Genomic DNA, 19,129 nt, shown 5'->3' on the forward strand with positions numbered 1-19,129 from the left:
TTTCTGTTACATTTCTTTACACCACATCTCAAACATCATTACAAATGAAAGTCCTCTAACCAGTTATGATCAAGGGTTATTTATATTTATCAATATATTACTCCAACATTGGCCTCAGCAGAGAAAATGTAGCATAGCATGGGAGTCTTTTTAATGAATTGGCATCCAAGAAGGCAAAAATATCGCAGGCCTATGCCATAAGGACTGTGCGTCGTAGCCTGGCAGATCTTAAAGGAGCTTCCCTTTAATGGTGTGAAGCTACTTCAATTCCATGAGATCCAAAACAGGACCAGAAACATCATGCAAAAGGATTGTCAAAATATAAGCCAGGGTCGATAACAGGAAAAACACTAGAAAAACTGGAACTAACATAAAATATGTGAACCAGGTCAAGCAAAGCTTACGATTTGCAATTAATTGTAAAAAGCTTGGGAATTTAATTGTGTGAGCCCCAGTCAGGGCTCACAGAAGGGTGTAAATAACATCACAATTATCAGTTTACCCCAAAACTCCCTGTCTGAATAGCACTATTAGTCCCAAAATAAAAACGCAATCTGCTGCACTATTGCCCAGCAATGCCTTTAAACAAGGAACGGCCTTCCGACAGGAGCAGAAACAGATAGAAAAGGCAAATAAATGGATGCAACCGCCTTTTCAGAGTGAGACCACACTTTTAAATCATTCTGGTAATATAATAATTGAAAATATTGAATACATGAAATACATTATTGCTAAACACGTAAAAATATAAGGTGAGTGCATATTGATCGCATGTGTGAACTCATCTGCCTGCAACAAGGTGACCACTTTTCAGATTTGGCCCCATACAAAACAGACTCGCCACTCGAACGTGAACCTATAAATTCAGTTGCCACTATTGTAGGTACTCGGCACTTTAGGTTTGCAAAGATATTCACTACCAATAATTAATATTTTCATTAAAGACAAGTTACATGCAGTTAAGTCCTGGGATGCAGCTTCGTTGATCTATATCAAACTCAAATAGGAAAAGCTACAGTATGGTCCTTTACACTTCTGCAATGTGTTCTCAAAAATATAAAAATGAATTAATAAATAAATAACTTTACATAAGAAATTGATTCACAACTACCTATATTTAACAACAGATCTTTATTATAGCTTGGGGGTGCTAATCACTGAAGGTATAAAAATTACCACTCTTCTGGTCTCCTAGAAAAGCCACCATCCCAAAATGCTAAACTGTAAATAGCATGGATTGTGTCCCACCCGACCCAGAATGGGGATGTGATGAAGAGGTGCAGGGCAATACTGGACATGAAATCTTTCAGGCTGACAAGCAGCAAATCTGAGCACTAGTGTTGGGATCATAGATCCTGACAGGTTTTTGCACCAGTGGTCATTACCTTCAAAATCCTAATAGGCGTCTGAAGCATAATGCTCCGGTTCAGGGCCAGCATGAATACCTGGCACTCCCGGGCAAATTCCAGGACCCTGGATAAATGGGGGGCCCACTCGTCGTCGGGGACACCGGTATGCTATGAGGCTTATAAGTTGGAGGGACCGGGTGACAGCCCTCAAACCGCTTACATTGTACTTTTATCTGTTTCAAATCCTCACCTCTCCCCGTTCCCCCGCTGATCTGGTCACCTCAGCGTCTTCTGACTCTCTGTGACGTCTCAGCACAGAAAACCATGAAATATCAGGTGCACCACTATGATGAGAGTCTCTAAGATATATTGATCAATCACTCAGGGTGCTACAAAGATGCATAGAATTGGCACAACAAAAAGAAGAAAGGGGGAAAGCCTATGCACAGAAATGTGGACACCTGTTATATGCCAAAAATGCAAACTTTATTGTAGCAAAGACACACCAACCAATTTAAAATCAATTAAAAACATGATATACACACCCTTCCCCATGTAACGACATACGACCAAAATAAGGTCCAGTACAATGCTAATAGTTCACAGAAAAATTATACCACCTAGATGATTGACATGCAGATGACATTAACAAACAACTATGGCATGCAGATATACATAAACACAATATAAATTCTCATAATAATAGAGGCAAAAATTGGGCGTCCCCAAAACTGTCTTAAATGATTAAACCAAAAGAAAATGTGAAGCTCCAAGAAATAGAAAGAGAAAATATATATATAAATATATGTATACCAGCCCCTATTGAAGAGTAGAAATTGCAGTCCGAAGCTGCACCATAGTAACAAAAGTAAGGTTAAACCAGCAGAGGAAAGAAAGAGGGAGTCCAATATATACCATATCAAAAACCAATAATAGACCCCAGGAACCCTAAATCTGTCTCATGGATTAGCCTGGTCAAATCTGAGTAGACCAGGAGCAGGTAAAGCCTCAAAGCATGCCCTGATAAGGGTCAAAGTGCCAAAAGCCTCCAGGGTGTCAGGAAGCCAAGATTCCAGGGGAAGGGGGTAGGGAAGGTCCCACACGTATCGCTGCCGCTGTGCAGCTTCGTCAGGGAAGATCTCAGCACAGAAGGCGCAATGACATCACTACAGCATGCTTCGATTATACCGAACAGCGGAGACAAGGGGAGAGGTGAGTATTTGTTGATTTATTTTTGTAAGCATGAAGCATTAAATGTGCCCATTATACTGTATGGAGCATTAGATGGGGCTCATTATACTGTATGGAACATTATATGGGGTCCATTATTCTATATGGAGCAATATATAGGGCCTATAATAATATATAGAGCAATACATGGGGCCCATTATACTGTATGGAGCACAACATCATGCCCATAATGCAGTATGGGGCAATATGTGGTGTCCATAATACTGTATGGAGGACTATGTGGTGCCCATAATATTATATGGAGGACTATGTGGTGCCCATAATACTATATGGAGGACTATGTAGTGCCCATAATACTGTATGAAGGAATTTAGCCCGTAAAAAATATTTTTTAAAGAGAGGACCAGCAGTAGCCAATCAAAATCCTAATGATGTACCCAAATTTGTACATACTTCCCTAACTAACCCATCAGCGTTCAACCCAATTCAAGAATATTCAAATGCATTTTGCATGTTTGACTCACTGGTTGTACGGGATATTAGGAAACTAGACCAGAAGAATAAGTACAAGTATACGCCACACAATCTAACTCCGCAAGAGCAAAAAGCTATTAAGGATCTACAATTCAATAATAGTATCGTTGTGCGACCCGCAGATAAAGGCGGGGGTATTGTAGTTCTCAGCCATACCATGTATCACCAGGAATCTATGCGACTGCTGAGGGACCGTGTAACTTATAGGGCACTAAGTCACGACCCCACCAACCGCTTTATTACCAAACTAAACATCTTGGCCCAAAAAGGTAAAGCTAGAGGAATTTTAGATAAAAAAGAATATTCATACATTATGAACAAGAATCCAAGTAGAGCAATTTTCTATCATATACCCAAATTACACAAAAACACAACTAATCCCCCAGGTCGTCCGATCATATCTGGCATTAACAGTTTGACAGCCAATTTATCCAGATATGTCGACATGCACTTGCAAAAGTGCATGAAATTAATACCGGCGTATTTGAAAGACATGGGACACACACTGGAATGTTTGGGAAAAATCGAGTGGAAACAGAATTATATAATGGGTACACTAGACATCAAGTCATTATACACAGTTATTAATCATGAGAAGGGCTGCCAAGCGGCAGAGTATTGTCTTCGGGGTTTGGGGATATACATGAACACACAAATTCAATTTACATTAGAATGTGTCCAATTTATTCTGAATCACAACTACTTTCTATACGAGGGGCAATACTACATCCAAACGTGGGGTACCGCAATGGGTACGAGATTCGCGCCAAGTTACGCAAATACCTATGTTGGCAAGTGGGAATCCTTGCATATTTATAAGGATGGGCTATTACATCCAGGCCTGGTGGTCTGGCGTCGCTTTATAGACGACGTATTTTTTATATGGGAGGGGTCCTACGTAGACCTTAATATATTCATTTTGGGGCTAAACAATAATCAGTATGGTCTAGAATTTACCGCCAATACCAGTACTTATGATGTTAACTTTATGGACTTGAATATTTACGTTGAAAAAGACCAACTGTATACCAAATGCTATCACAAAAAGGTTGATTCAAACAGTTTTATTAATATTAGCAGCTGCCATTTGCCAGTATGGCTGACGAATATTCCAAAAAGTCAGTTTACAAGAATCCGCCGCAATTGCTCCAACCTGGCTGATTTTAACGAGGAAGCCGAGTACCTAACAGAACAATTCCTGGAAAAAGGGTATTCCGAACCACTGTTGAGGAAAGCCAGAGATGAAATAACAGTAACATCTAGAGAATCTATGTTACAAAACAATAAGCAACTTGTTGAGACAGGGGTAGGCTCCATAGAAGAACAAATCCAGAATCTGGCGTTTATCACACAATTTCATACTGGGCATCAAAGATTTGTTAACATCATACGTAAACACTGGTCAGTCCTACAAAGCGACAAGGTGGTGGGCGAATTACTCCCTAGCAATCCCAGATTCATTTATAGGAAAGCCCAGTCTTTGGGTCATTTAATAGCCCCTACAACAAAAATGACCCTTACAGATGGAGCAATAGGGAATTCCACTACAAACACATCTAAAGGGGGTTTTTCACTATGTGGTGGGTGCTATGGATGCATGCAGACTACTTTTAAGAAGACTAGAAAACTAACATTCCAAGATGTGGATGGAATGAAAGGATTTTCCATCAAGGATAATATATCCTGCCATACAGCTGGGGTGATATATGTAGTACAATGCCCATGTAATAAGCTGTATGTGGGACGAACCAAAAGGCAGTTAAAGATACGAATTAAAGAACACTTTAAGAATATTAAAAATGGATTCCTGGAACACCCTTTATCACGTCACTTCAAAGACAAACATGGACAATCAGTCAAAGGGACTGCCTTTTACGGTATCCAGGTTGTACGCCCTAACAAAAGGGGAGGTGACTTTATCAAACAAATGTCAAGAATTGAATCGCAGTGGATCTTCACCCTCGATAGTTTAAAACCAAAGGGCCTCAATTGCGAACTGGAACTATACGCTTTTTAATCCTAACTACACTACACAGTATGTAGGTAGTGGGGGTTTATAGATATCATCTAATTCTGTTTTTGGTACCGTATAAGGAATGGGCCAGTTCACAAATATAGGAGCAGATATATGCTCCCAGCGAAGTGCAAACATTGCTAAGTTCGTACCTGCTGCCCATTTCCAGCATACGCACCTCAGTTACTATAGTGGTGGAATAAGATGTTTTATAAGTATGCATAAAGACATATTCTTACTAATTTTAATTTTTATTGAGTCCCTCGCCCCACATTTTCAGGTTCAGCATATAGGCACCTTAGCTGATAGATGGGACGAGTAGGCCATTTTACAAATACGTGGATATATACAGTTAGGGCCAGAAATATTTGGACAGTGACACAATTTTCGCGATTTGGGCTCTGCATGCCACCACATTGGATTTGAAATGAAACCTCTACAACAGAATTCAAGTGCAGATTGTAACGTTTAATTTGAAGGGTTGAACAAAAATATCTGATAGAAAATGTAGGAATTGTACACATTTATTTACAAACACTCCACATTTTAGGAGGTCAAAAGTAATTGGACAAATAAACATAACCCTAACAAAAAATATTTATTTTCAATATTTTGTTGCAAATCCTTTGGAGGCAATCACTGCCTTAAGTCTGGAACCCATGGACATCACCAAACGCTGGGTTTCCTCCTTCTTAATGCTTTGCCAGGCCTTTACAGCCGCAGCCTTCAGGTCTTGCTTGCTTGTGGGTCTTTCCGTCTTAAGTCTGGATTTGAGCAAGTGAAATGCATGCTCAATTGGGTTTAGATCTGGAGATTGACTTGGCCATTGCAGAATGTTCCACTTTTTGGCACTCATGAACTCCTGGGTAGCTTTGGCTGTATGCTTGGGGTCATTGTCCATCTGTACTATGAAGCGCCGTCCAATCAACTTTGCAGCATTTGGCTGAATCTGGGCTGAAAGTATATCCCGGTACACTTCAGAATTCATCCGGCTACTCTTGTCTGCTCTTATGTCATCAATAAACACAAGTGACCCAGTGCCATTGAAAGCCATGCATGCCCATGCCATCACGTTGCCTCCACCATGTTTTACAGAGGATGTGGTGTGCCTTGGATCATGTGCCGTTCCCTTTCTTCTCCAAACTTTTTTCTTCCCATCATTCTGGTACAGGTTGATCTTTGTCTCATCTGTCCATAGAATACTTTTCCAGAACTGAGCTGGCTTCTTGAGGTGTTTTTCTGCAAATTTAACTCTGGCCTGTCTATTTTTGGTATTGATGAATGGTTTGCATCTAGATGTGAACCCTTTGTATTTACTGTCATGGAGTCTTCTCTTTACTGTTGACTTAGAGACAGATACACCTACTTCACTGAGAGTGTTCTGGACTTCAGTTGATGTTGTGAACGGGTTCTTCTTCACCAAATTAAGTATGCGGCGATCATCCACCACTGTTGTCATCCGTGGACGCCCAGGCCTTTTTGAGTTCCCAAGCTCACCAGTCAATTCCTTTTTTCTCAGAATGTACCCAACTGTTGATTTTGCTACTCCAAGCATGTCTGCTATCTCTCTGATGGATTTTTTCTTTTTTTTCAGCCTCAGGATGTTCTGCTTCACCTCAATTGAGAGTTCCTTTGACCGCATGTTGTCTGCTCACAGCAACAGCTTCCAAATGCAAAACCACACACCTGTAATCCACCCCTGACCTTTTAACTACCGTACTTCATTGATTACAGGTTAACGAGGGAGACGCCTTCAGAGTTAATTGCAGCCCTTAGAGTCCATTGTCCAATTACTTTTGGTCCCTTGAAAAAGAGGACGCTATGCATTACAGAGCTATGATTCCTAAACCCTTTCTCCGATTTGGATGTGGAAACTATCATATTGCAGCTGGGAGTGTGCACTTTCAGCCCATATTATATATATAATTGTATTTCTGAACATGTTTTTGTAAACAGCTAAAATAACAAAACTTGTGTCACTGTCCAAATATTTCTGGCCCTAACTGTATATATATTTTTATTAATTTCATTATTTTTATCTAGCCCTTTTGCCATATATATTCATGTCCACCAAATATTTATAGATTTTTTATATATTTATATTCTTAATAAAAGTGAAGTTTTAACACGTAATATGTTAGGTTTTTTTTCCCTTTTTTTCCCTTTTTTAAATGTTTCGCACTATCCATTTGTAGTTACTAATTAAGCACATGGCCAGATGGTTTCCTAATTTTAAACATGCAGCATACATGTAAATAAGTTAAATCTATTATACAGAAGGAGATAAGTAATAATAATATGCCATATACATACAGTATATCACACACAGCGGGTGAGCGTATTCCTGCCCTCACTCAATGAGTGGGTAAATAACAATGTAAGGTCGTGATTAGGGGATGGGGGAGTATGAATGGACAGAAGTATGCAGTCTCATGTTAACATTGGTGCACAGCGGGGTGCGGGCAGGGCGCGTATATATATGGGGCTGAAGTCAGTGGGCGGTAACCCTGATGAAGGAGTGCGTGTCACTTTGAAACGCGTAGGTTAGGTTTGACCCCATTGAGGCTCCATAGGCCAGTGACGTCACTCACTGCTTCGCAGTGTCGGCCATTTCTGCACGTGTATCCAGGGACGCCTCCGGCCGGGACGTCTCTGGTGCTACACGTAGCTACCACAGTCCTCACCTGCAGTACCCAAAGCCGCCGATAACGATCGAGGCAGGCACCCGCATACCTATCTTCCAAGTAGACGGAATCAGCCCTCCGACAGAGCGGACCTCTAGATGCACTGACCAGCCAGCTGAATCCGACGCAAGTAGCCGAGCAGCGCCGGGATCCCCATACGGCGGCACATAGTAGGTAACGGCAATATTACTAGTTACCATCTACTAATGCGGTGTACCAGTATAGTATTTCAAGCTTAGCAGGAAAGCCACAATTAGTTACACTACGCACACAGAAGGTCAGCGCACCTCTCTCTTCCAAGTATATGCAAATTGACATATTGGTCAGTTAGTAATTGTTGCCATTTGCGGTCATAGGGAGTTTTGAGTCGTTACGCTGGAACCACTGACGGCATCCAGCCCTAGAAACCACTTGTAGCGTGGTACTCTTTATTTGTTTACTGGTCTTTTATCCCTGTTTGTCAGATTGGGCACATCATCTGACAGGAGTACCAGCGACACTTGTGTAGCCCACATCTACAGTTATAGCGCCAGTGTATATTCTTTTATTTACTGTATGAAGGTCTATATTGTCTGATCTAAAATCATAAGTCTGCAGTCACTGTTAGGCGTCGGGATTCTCCCCCTGTATGGGATAGATCCCAAACCTTATCTGCCTCTGCAGTCTCTCATTCGGACTAGGCTGCTGTGGGTGCTGCTTAGCATAGATGTCGGTCCCCGTGTCTTCCTCAGGCTCACAGTGTTCGTTTGGTTACTGCTCGATCTCCAGCTATATCTATGGCAATCAGTGATAGGCAGCTGAATTTTGATGCTCTGAAGTCTAAGTCCAGAAATTGCCTTACTGATAATGTCCGTGATGTGGCGTATTCCTATTGGTGGTCGGACATCTCCTGCTCTGGTGATGTGGCAGCTCCAGATTGGCCCACGGGCGATGTCTCAGCCGACTGGGCATGAGTGTTTGGGGTGGAGCCTTTTGTATAAAAGACTCCCAATTGTGCCCGTGGGCGCGCTAGTATCATTTTAGTATTGCTTTGTGAGTGGAGACTCTACCACTGTCTGCATGTGTTGCGTGTCCGTCTAGTTTCGGGACTCTACACATAAACAGGCAGCTAGCGTCAGTGGGGCAATTAGCCGTTGGCTTAGCATGTGGTTCCTGCATGTGTGCGATTAGCACAGTAGAGTCTCAGAGCAAGTCCAACCCTAGTCAGGGTATTATACGCAGCATCTGTTTCGTTCCCATGTGCAATTGTTGCAGTGCTAGTTCTATCCATATACTTTAGTCCTATGATGTTTAAAAGGGCACTGCACTTAGTAATCTTCTGTTCAGTACCACTCTGTTAATTAACTGAGCAGGGTACTCTGCATTCCGTTCACACTGTGTGGCCTTAACTCTGTGTGCACGAGGAATCGCTCGCTGTTGAGCTTCCGCCATTGTTCACTAGCAGCAGTTTTCCATCTCTGCACAGTGGACCCGGTGTAACAGGCCAGATTAACCCCCCCGCCCAGAATATACCCCAGGTTAAAGTGGCCTAGGCCAGTTTATACCCCTCTGGGCCAGAATATGCCCCAGCTGCTGTAGGTCAGATTTTCCACACATTTGAGAACCATTGAGTGATATACTTAATAACGGGGCCCCAGTCAGTGCACAGGGGCCCCAGGCAGCACACAGCGCCCAAGACAGCGCACAGGGGGGCAGAGACAGCACATGGCACAGGGGTCCCAGACATCGCACAGGGGCCCCAGACATCACACAGGATTGAGTGATATACTCAAGAATGGGGCCCCAGGCAGCATACAGGGGCCCCAGACATTACACAGTGGCCCCAGACATCACACAGGGCCCCAGACATTGCACAGGGGCCTAAGACATCACACAGGGGCTCCAGACATCAGGATTCAGTGATATATTCAAGAACAGGGCCCCAGACATTACACAGATGGTCCCAAACAGTGCACAGGGGGTCACAGACAGCCCACAGGGGGGCAGAGACAGCACAAGGGGCACTGCATGCTGCCTCTTCCCCCCCTTGCGTGCTGTCTCTTCTCCCCCTTGGGTGCTGTCTGGGACCCCCTGTGCAATGTCTGGGGCCTGTTCTTGAGTATATCACTCAATCCTGTGTGATGTCTGGAGCCCCTGTGAGATGTCTGGGGCCCTTGTTCAATATGCAGTATCTTGGGCCCCTGTGTGATGTCTGGGGCCTCTGTGCGATGTGCGCTTTCTCTGCCCCTGTGTGCTTCCAGGGGCTCCTGTATGCCTGGGGCCCCCATGTGCATTCTCAAAAGCCTGAAAAATCTGATATACAGCAACTGGGGTATATACTGGCCTAGGCCACTTTAACCTCGGTTATATTCTGGGCGGGGGGTAAATCTGGCCTTTTACACCGGGTTGCAATTGCACTGTATTACTTACCGTATATACTCGAGTATCAGCGGACCCGAGTATAAGCTGACCTCCCTAATTTTGCCTCAAAAAACTGGGAAAACTTAATGACTCGAGTATAAGCCTAGGGTGGAAAATGCAGCAGCTACCGGTAAATTTCAAAAATAAAAATAGGTACCAATAAAAGTAAAATTAATTGAGATATCAGTAGGTTAAGTGTTTTTGAATATCCATATTGAATCAGGAACACCATATAATGCTCCATACTGTGAAAAGCTAAACCAGAAAGAACACAACCCTAAAAATTTCTTTATTTATAAATATTTTAAAAGACCAAAAGATCAACACTAAGCAAATACATAAATTACCATCACCAAACTGAAGCTGGTTATTGGTACAGGGGTACTGATCTGAAAAATATCAGATAAAAAAAATGGTACATAAACCTAGTATGGCCCTATTGGAGTCCTATAAAAGCTGTACCTTCCTGACAGTGGAGGTTGGCACCCTAAATTCGACACAGCGCTCCCACTCCGCGACGACTGTCAAATCTTTCCCTGAAGGCCCTGTCAGCTACCCACACCCAACACCCACCACCATGCACTCAAATAGGTAATTCCTTTGGCTGTAGAAATGAGAACATAGGGGACTACAGATTGCCCTCATATTTTAAACTCATTCTGTAGCTGTCATTGGCATGACTGAGGGAAAATCCCCCCCCCCCCAAAAAAAAGCAATATATATTGTCATTAGGTTTCAGTCTTGCATTCAGTATCCAGATCTACTCTTTAGTCAATTAGAAGCCAAAAAGGAATATAATAGTTTCATAGCAAGCTCTGGTGAAGCCCAATAAATATATACATTCACCGAATTCTCCTGATTAATATGCCATGTACGACCATGCCGCACATAATATCAAATGTACTGCCATAGATGTGGCCAGCAGGCTATCAAAACTAAAACAAGTTACTTATCTGAGTCACGTAAATTGTTTCATAGTCCACATCCCATAATAATAATAATAATTTTTATTTATATAGCGCCAACATATTCAGCAGCACTTTACAATTAAGCGGGACATGTACAGACAATAAATTCAATACAAGTTAAGACAATTTAAACAGTGAAATTAGGGGTGAGGTCCCTGCTCGCAAGCTTACAATCTACAAGGAAATGGGGGGGGACACAATAGGTGAAAAGTGCTTGTTATTTCAGGTCTGGCAATTATAATAAATAGGGATTTTCATATAAAGCTGCATGATCCGGTCATCAGCCCGTGTGTTTAAGTGCAATAGTCAAGTATCAAGTGCAGTTATCATGTGTATGGAGGGTGTGGAGACAGATGAATAGGAGGGTGCAGATTCAGAGTAATATTTGGAAGGAGGGAACAGGGCAAAGTTAGTTTACTGAGTAGTTGATGTGGTAGGCTTGTTTGAAGAGAAGGGTTTTTAAAGTGCTCTTGAATAGGTCGGGGCTAGGTATCAGTCTGATCGTCTGGGGAAGTGCATTCCAGAGAGCTGGCGCAGCATGAGAGAAGTCTTGGAGACGGAGGTGCGAGGTTCGGATTATGAGGGATGTTAGTTTTAGGTCATTTGTAGAACGGAGGGCACGCGTAGGGCGAAAGACAGAGATGAGAGAGGAGATATAAGGCGGTGCAGAACTGTGGAGAGCTTTGTGGGTGAGAGATGAGTTTATACTGGACCCTGTAGCGAATGGGTAGCCAGTGTAATGACTGGCACAAGATGGAGGCATCGGTGAAGCGGCTGGACAGAAATATGACCCTGGCTCAAGATGGATTGGAGAGGAGAAAGTTTGGTAAGAGGGAGACTGATCAGAAGAGAGTTGCAGTAGTCCAGACGAGAATGAACACAAGCGACAGTAAGAGTCTTAGCAGTTTCAAAGGTGAGAAAAGATCAGATACTGGAGATGTTTTTAATGCCCCATAATGCTCCATACAGTTCATGATGGGCCCCATAAGATAATCCATACAAAATACGGCCCATATAATGCTCCATACAGTTTATGATGGGCCCCATAAGATGCTCCATACAGTTCATGATGGGCCCCATAAGATGCTCCATATTAAAATATGCCCCATATAATGCTGCACAAAGGTTAATAATGGCCCCATAAGATGTTCCATAGACACATTTTCCCCATACAGTACTGCATTAAGGGTAATAAGGGCCCCATAAGATGCTCAATAGACACATTTGCCTTGTATAATTCTCCACAAATGCTGATTATGGCCCCATAAGATGCTCCATAGAGATATTTGCCCCATATAATGCTGCACATGGCCCCATAGAATGCTGCACATGGCCCCATAAGATGCTCCATACAGATATTTGCCCCATATAATGATGCACATGGCCTCATACAGATATTTGCCCCATATAATGCTGCACATGGCCCCATACAGATATTTGCCCCATATAATGCTGCACATGGCCCCATACAGATATTTGCCCCATATAATGCTGTACATGGCCCCATACAGATATTTGCCCCATATAATGCTGGACATGGCCCCATACAAATTTTTGCCCCATATAATGCTGCAAAAGGGCCCCATACAGATATTTGCCCCATATAATGCTGCACAAGCACATCCCCATATGATGCTCCATACAGATATTTGCCCCCATATAATGCTGCACATGGCCCCATAAGATGCTCCATCCAGACATTTGCTCCATATGTTGTTGCTCCAATTTAAAAAAAATCACATACTCCCCTCTCGTCGCTCAGGCCCCCGGCACTTGCTATTTTCACCGGTCTGCATTCCACTGACGGCCGCCGCTATGTCTTTCCCATCCTCCACACTGACGTTCAGGCAGAGGGAGGCGCGCACACTAATTGCATCACCGCGCCCTCTGACCTGAGCGTCAATGCAGAGGACGGGGAAGACACATCGGCGGCCGTCGGTGAATATCGCTCACTGCGTTATACTCATCTGCTCCTGGCGCGGTGCAGTCCCTGGTTCTTCGGCGCCAGCAGCTTCTTCCTGTATTGAGCGGTCATATGGTACCGCTCATTAGAGTAATGAATATTCGGCTCCACTCCTATGGGAGTCTATATTCATTACTGTAATGAGCAGTACCATGTGACCGCTCACTACAGGAAGAAGCTGTCAGCGCCCGGAGAACCAGGGACATGCAGGGACCGCGCCAGGAGCAGGTGAGTATTATTAGACAGCTGCTGCTCCCCCTCCCCTGCCGACCCCTGGGTATGACTCGAGTATAAGCTGAGAGGGGCAATTTCAGCCTAAAAAAAATGGGCTGAAATTCTCGGCTTATACTCGAGTATATGCGGTATATTTATTTAGTGCAATCCGCCAACCCTAACACACTCTGTGTGATTCGCTAGTTTCTGAGCTATTATAGAATTTATAATAGATATAACTCATGTGATGTAAGAAGTAAGTGAAATCTTTGGCATTGTACTATACCTTTATTTCTCTGCCGTATCTGTGCATCATGAATTGTGGTATGTGTTAAAGGTGACCACCGAGACTCTTTAGTGGCTGTCACTATTGCTTTACAGCTCTAGGGGTCTATTAGACCCTATGTATCAATTTTGTCTAGATTTAGGTTTTGCTCAAACTCAAAAATCAGTCCCAGTCTCATCCAAGATTTTGATCTCACTTGTCATCCATGTCCTGTCCATGTGCAATATGAGTTTTTACTCAGCAGCTGTTAGTCATTTACAGGACCTTTTATCGTTTGCTATATTACAGAACTGCAATGTATCCATAAAAATCAGACGCCATATTGATGCTCCGTTTGGCATGCAATTTTTTTCTCAAACTTAACCGATTGCAGCTGAGAAAAAATACCCAGATCTGCACTGCAGATTTTTTATTGACTTGCACTCGTCAAATTTCTATTCCAGTGAGAGTAAACCCTTAAGGTGTTTTAAAAACCAATAGTAGTTCCAAAGCCACAAGTCTTGATTGGAGAGTTGGAGAGTTTCTACTGTGAAAACTCAGCAAAACATCTTGCACCATTTATCCTCTTTTAGGCCTCATTCAGATATCGGTGATTTTTTATCTACGCAGAAAATGGTCAATGTGTTCTCATCTGATTTTCACCAGTGTTTGGTCAGGGGGTCTGTTTTTATCATCCCTGATTTTCACAAATGAAAATATGAATAAATAAATTGCCAATCTTATCCTATTCATTACGATGTAGACAATGACACTGTCCTTGTGCAATCCATAATTCATCATTTTCATGGACCCATAGACTAGTATAAACAGCTCCATATAGTATAATGTGTACGTGTAAAACATATATGAAGATACTCATTTTTTCCTGCATATACAGTAAATGTGTGATAATGCCATTTTAATAACTGACAACAGCATTTAATTTTGCACAAGAAAGATCTTTATTAAAGAACCCAAAACAATGCTTAGAAGAAAAAGCAAAGAATTCCGCAATCAGTATATCAATGTCACACCACCCGTTTTTGCTATGTAGGAAATCTACGTCATAATGATGGCTTTCTGACAATAGAGCTGCTAACATTTGGTGTGGTGGACATGCTCAGGAGTGTGGACGATCTTCACAGAATGGTGAGACACTGTGGAAGAAGGAAACAAGAAGACAGAAATTAACTCTTCATTATTATATATGTTAAGACACGTCTGTTGCACCTCTGCCACATAAGTAGACCCTATTTTTATATTTGGGGACACAGGAGCTTCATGTTACACCTCTGGCCCAGGGTTAAGCTGCATCTTCATACCCTAAGCAACCAGTAAGATTTCAGTTCTCACTTTTTCTAGCCCTTTAAATGCATACAATCTTCCACCTGATTGGCTACTATGAGCAAATTCTTTATTCTTAACTGGCACATTGTTTTGTTAAATTTCCCAAAGGGCTGCTAGTCACTCTAAGTATTATTATTGGGTGGGAATAGAACTACAGAGAAATAGTTTGGGTGTCCCAGTATTTTTGCCAATATTTCTGAAAGAGTCCAACACAGTTTTCACAGTGAACACCATTAATTTTAGACCTTTGCCCGCATACTTAATGGCCAGTAACTACTGGTTTGTGTGCCTCAGACAAAGTCATGTCATTCTCTCTAGAAACATTACAATGCCACCTTGGAGAAGAGGTGGACGGGCCTTACAGTGGGAGGGGATGAAGAACGAATGATATCAGTTAACATTAGTATTTATGGGAAATATATAGTTACATTTAGGTTCGGGGGCAAAAGTTGCTTCAAATTAAAAAATGCCTTTAAGAGGAAAATATCCAATCTTTGTCCTCAGATGGCACCATATAATTCAGTTCTTTTTAAACTTACCGTCTTTGGTGCTTGAATGGTGGTGCCCAGTAACACTGGAAAGGGTAAAATAGAAATTAGTCAAAATCTTATACAAGAAGGACAGTCAATTCATTAGTTCTATAAGTCATATAAGATAATATCAGCCTTTAATGTTTAGAATTCAAATACATTTTTTGAATGGACAGACACATCAAATTATTCCTTCATATGAAGAGCTTCCAAAGTTAAACGGATCTGTCACTAGATTTCACAAGACATTGTTAAGTAATATAAACCTCTTTGACCTGCCAAGGCTGGTGTACATATTTTGAGAATTCCTATTGGAATGGCTATTAAATTCTGATATTGGGATCATTATATTATGATTCTAGCTAGAGCTGGGCTAAAATTTTCATTTTAAAACAGGCAGAAAAATTTTCCAAAAGGATTATATGTTGCTAATCTGACATGGAATTTTAAAGAAAGTACACCAACCTTTCCAGGGCTTTGAGATGTAATTAATATAGTTTGCTTTGTGAATTCTAACAACATCTCCTATTTAATTATGAAAAATTGTTATAAAAATAAAATTGCTACTACGTACTGGATATCATGACCCTCCAGAAGGCGCTTGTATGTGGCAATCTCCATTTCCAGATGTGTTTTCTGATCCATTAAGATCTTGTATTCATGGTTCTGACGCTCTAGGTCTGCACGGATCTGTGACAACTCGGACTCAACATTGTTGATCAGGCATTGTAACTGAGAAAGCTGGGAACCGAAAGTGGCCTCTGTCTCAGCCAATGTACCTTCCAAAGCTGATTTCTGTGGAATGAAATGAAGACATAAATGAGGTGCGGATTGTCTTCTGCAGAATCTTTTGGGTCTACGATTGTGTCAGACCTGGGCCTATCAATGATTTCCCCAGTACTCTGATAAACCATCCTACCTTCAAGTGCTCACATACATGGTTTATCGGATAGCACTCTTCCCAATGTTATACTATGGAGAAGTCCAGATCTGCGATTATTTTCTTATGCAGATTCAAATACTGTATATGGGTGAGTATGAAACATCGAATTGCATATACGCTCACAGAGACAATCGAGAAGATGGAGAAATTAAGTTCTCTGTCTTCTCTCCATCTGTGATACAATTCACTCATGTGAGAGAATCAGATCACACTGAAATGACACTTGGATCAAACTCCGACATAGTGTCATTAGCATAATCAGCCCTATTCTCTTGCATGAGAGAATCTGCAGTAGTGTGAGCGAGCCCTAAATCTGGTATAACCAAATGTTTACTAATACCTTGTGGTGCTACACTTACCATGCTTTGTTGGCTTTGTAGTTCAATCTCAAGGGTCTGGACATTGCGTCTTAATTCAATGACCTCAGTTTGGACAGATTGCAGTTGTTCAGAACCGGATGCCATCTGACGATTCAGTTCTTCACTCTAGTACATGGGATGCATAAAATTCTAAATGAAGACTCATATAAATATTTATTTATATAATGTATGGTCTGATATCTTTATGGCATAGTAATGTGTTGTACAATGCTTAGCGTTCAAGAAACATTTGCAATGTGTGTTTTGCAGACCAGTCAATTTAAATAATTTTGGTAAATATTTATTCTGCATAATGGCACTGCCAATAAAGGAATGTGCTATGATCTTACAGAGAGATGTTTTGAATTATCAGCAAACCAAGTGGTTAGGCACAGTATTACAAGAAAACCTGCAAAGGTTTTATTGTGAACAATTTCATTTTCCTGATATCTCAAAGCAACTGACACGTGCTGTATTCATATTGCTATGTTTAGCCATGTTTCTTCAGTATGAATGAAATATCTTTAGCCCTGCAGTAAAATAAAAGTACATACCCTTTGAAGGAACATGCTCTCAACTTCCCTCATGTTTCTTTCCATCATGTTTTCATATTGCTCACGGATCTCAGATAATACTCTGTTCATATCCATTGATGGAGCAGCATCCACCTCCACATTGACTCTAGCACCCAACTGTGCACGCAGAGAGTTTACTTCCTACAAAAACAAACAAAACAGATATTGATACGCAAAACAGTAAGACCCCTTGTGTTTATTGCCAGATGAATTTTATTTACTATAGAAGGTATCATTATATGACAAACATCACCTCCTCATGGTTCCTCTTCATATGTTGCAGCTCCTCTTGTAGGCTCTGAACTTGACCCTCCAAGTCACATACTTCCCGGGTCAGCTCATCTAGCACACGACGCAATCCATTAACATCAGACTCAACATTGTTTCTAAGTCTTAGTTCCATCTCATACCTACATAAAAGGACAATACAACCACCAGAATTAAGATTAGGACAGCTTTAACGGTTACCAGTAACTGTGTCTACATATTTTGACTAACATATTTAACAATTCTGATTTAGACTACTGTGTTAGTAACATACTTATTCTTGAAATCATCTGCAGCCAGCCTGGCATTGTCGATTTGAAGGACAATTCTGGCATTTTCAATAGTCGCAGAAGATATCTAAACAAAATAAAAAAAATGATAGTAGATTAGAAGGGGTCTTCCATAGGTTTCTCACTCCTAATGTCATAGATCTATAAATGAGTACAGTCAGTCAATTGTTGACAATTATATATTCTCCCAATATTCAATGCCTCCTTAAGCAAGTTCCAGGTCTGAATATATATAGATGGTACATACTGTACAAAGCTTCACAGTGGTGTATTTCATGCACATTTAGAATATATTATTTAGAATTTAAATATATCGTATATTATAATAATTGTCATTACAATGCATGTGTGTTTATTTATAAATGCCAAATATTATATAATCCTCACCTGTCCTTGAAGATCCTGAATGGTCCTAAAGTAGCAGCTAAAATCAGGAATAGAGCTGGGTTGGTTCTTTTCATACCATTCTCTTATATTCCTCTCCAGCTGGGCATTTTCTTGTTCTAATGATCTAACTTTTTCAAGATATGAAGCAAGTCGATCATTTAGATGTTGCATGGTTTCTTTCTCATTGACATTGAAGAGACCATCACTCTTCCAGCCACTGTGGCCTCCAAAGCTGCCAAAGTGAATGCTGTGACCATGCGCACTTCCAAATCCACATCCATGACCTATAGAACTATGCTTGGAAATAGAGATTCCTTTCCCTCCAGATCCTCCATGGACACTTGGGGTCCTGTAGTGACCTCCATGATGGGAAAGACTTGAGCTCCCATGATGTAACTTATGGAATCCTCCATGAAGAGACCCATGAGATGGTCCATGATGGGAAATTTTATGTGAATCCCCATGATGAAGCTTATGGTGGAGAGTTGAGATATGACTGGTGATCTTATGGCTGGTTCCCTTGATGGACCCAGCTGTAGAATGACCTGACTTAATACAGTGGCTCATGTTGAGAGACTTGCAAGAATCAGCTTACAAAACAGCTTCTTTGAAAACCCAAGTGAAGGAGCTCATTTTATAAAAAGCACAGGGGGTGTTGCAGAACGTTAAATGCTTTACAAGCATCATAGTTTGTTTCATTTGCCGGTTGATGTGATTTATATAGAAGTCATTTCTATGATTGCTTAAGAAAGATCATAGGGAAGGTGGAATCTGTGACAAGTTTATTATAGAGCTGTTCAACAGCGTTATATTCACCACACCTATAGAGCTAGAACAAAAGGTTTGAAAG

At 41.4% G+C, this 19,129-nt stretch overlaps 1 protein-coding gene across 1 annotated transcript; it reads right to left on the minus strand.

Annotated features, from left to right (window-relative positions):
- Positions 1-14,538: 14,538 nt before the first annotated feature.
- On the minus strand, positions 14,539-18,854 carry LOC138667523 (keratin, type I cytoskeletal 19-like). The gene is made up of 8 exons (XM_069755692.1): positions 18,280-18,854; positions 17,877-17,959; positions 17,589-17,745; positions 17,315-17,476; positions 16,761-16,886; positions 16,033-16,253; positions 15,468-15,502; positions 14,539-14,738 (listed from the first exon to the last, which is right to left on the minus strand). The coding sequence occupies exons 1-8, from the start codon at positions 18,844-18,846 to the stop codon at positions 14,677-14,679; spliced, it is 1,413 nt and encodes a 470-aa protein (XP_069611793.1). The 5' UTR covers positions 18,847-18,854; the 3' UTR covers positions 14,539-14,676.
- Between the last annotated feature and the right edge of the window lie 275 nt (positions 18,855-19,129).

The sequence above is a fragment of the Ranitomeya imitator genome, chromosome 2, assembly GCF_032444005.1.
Source record: "Ranitomeya imitator isolate aRanImi1 chromosome 2, aRanImi1.pri, whole genome shotgun sequence".
In the NCBI taxonomy this organism is placed as follows: domain Eukaryota; kingdom Metazoa; phylum Chordata; class Amphibia; order Anura; family Dendrobatidae; genus Ranitomeya; species Ranitomeya imitator.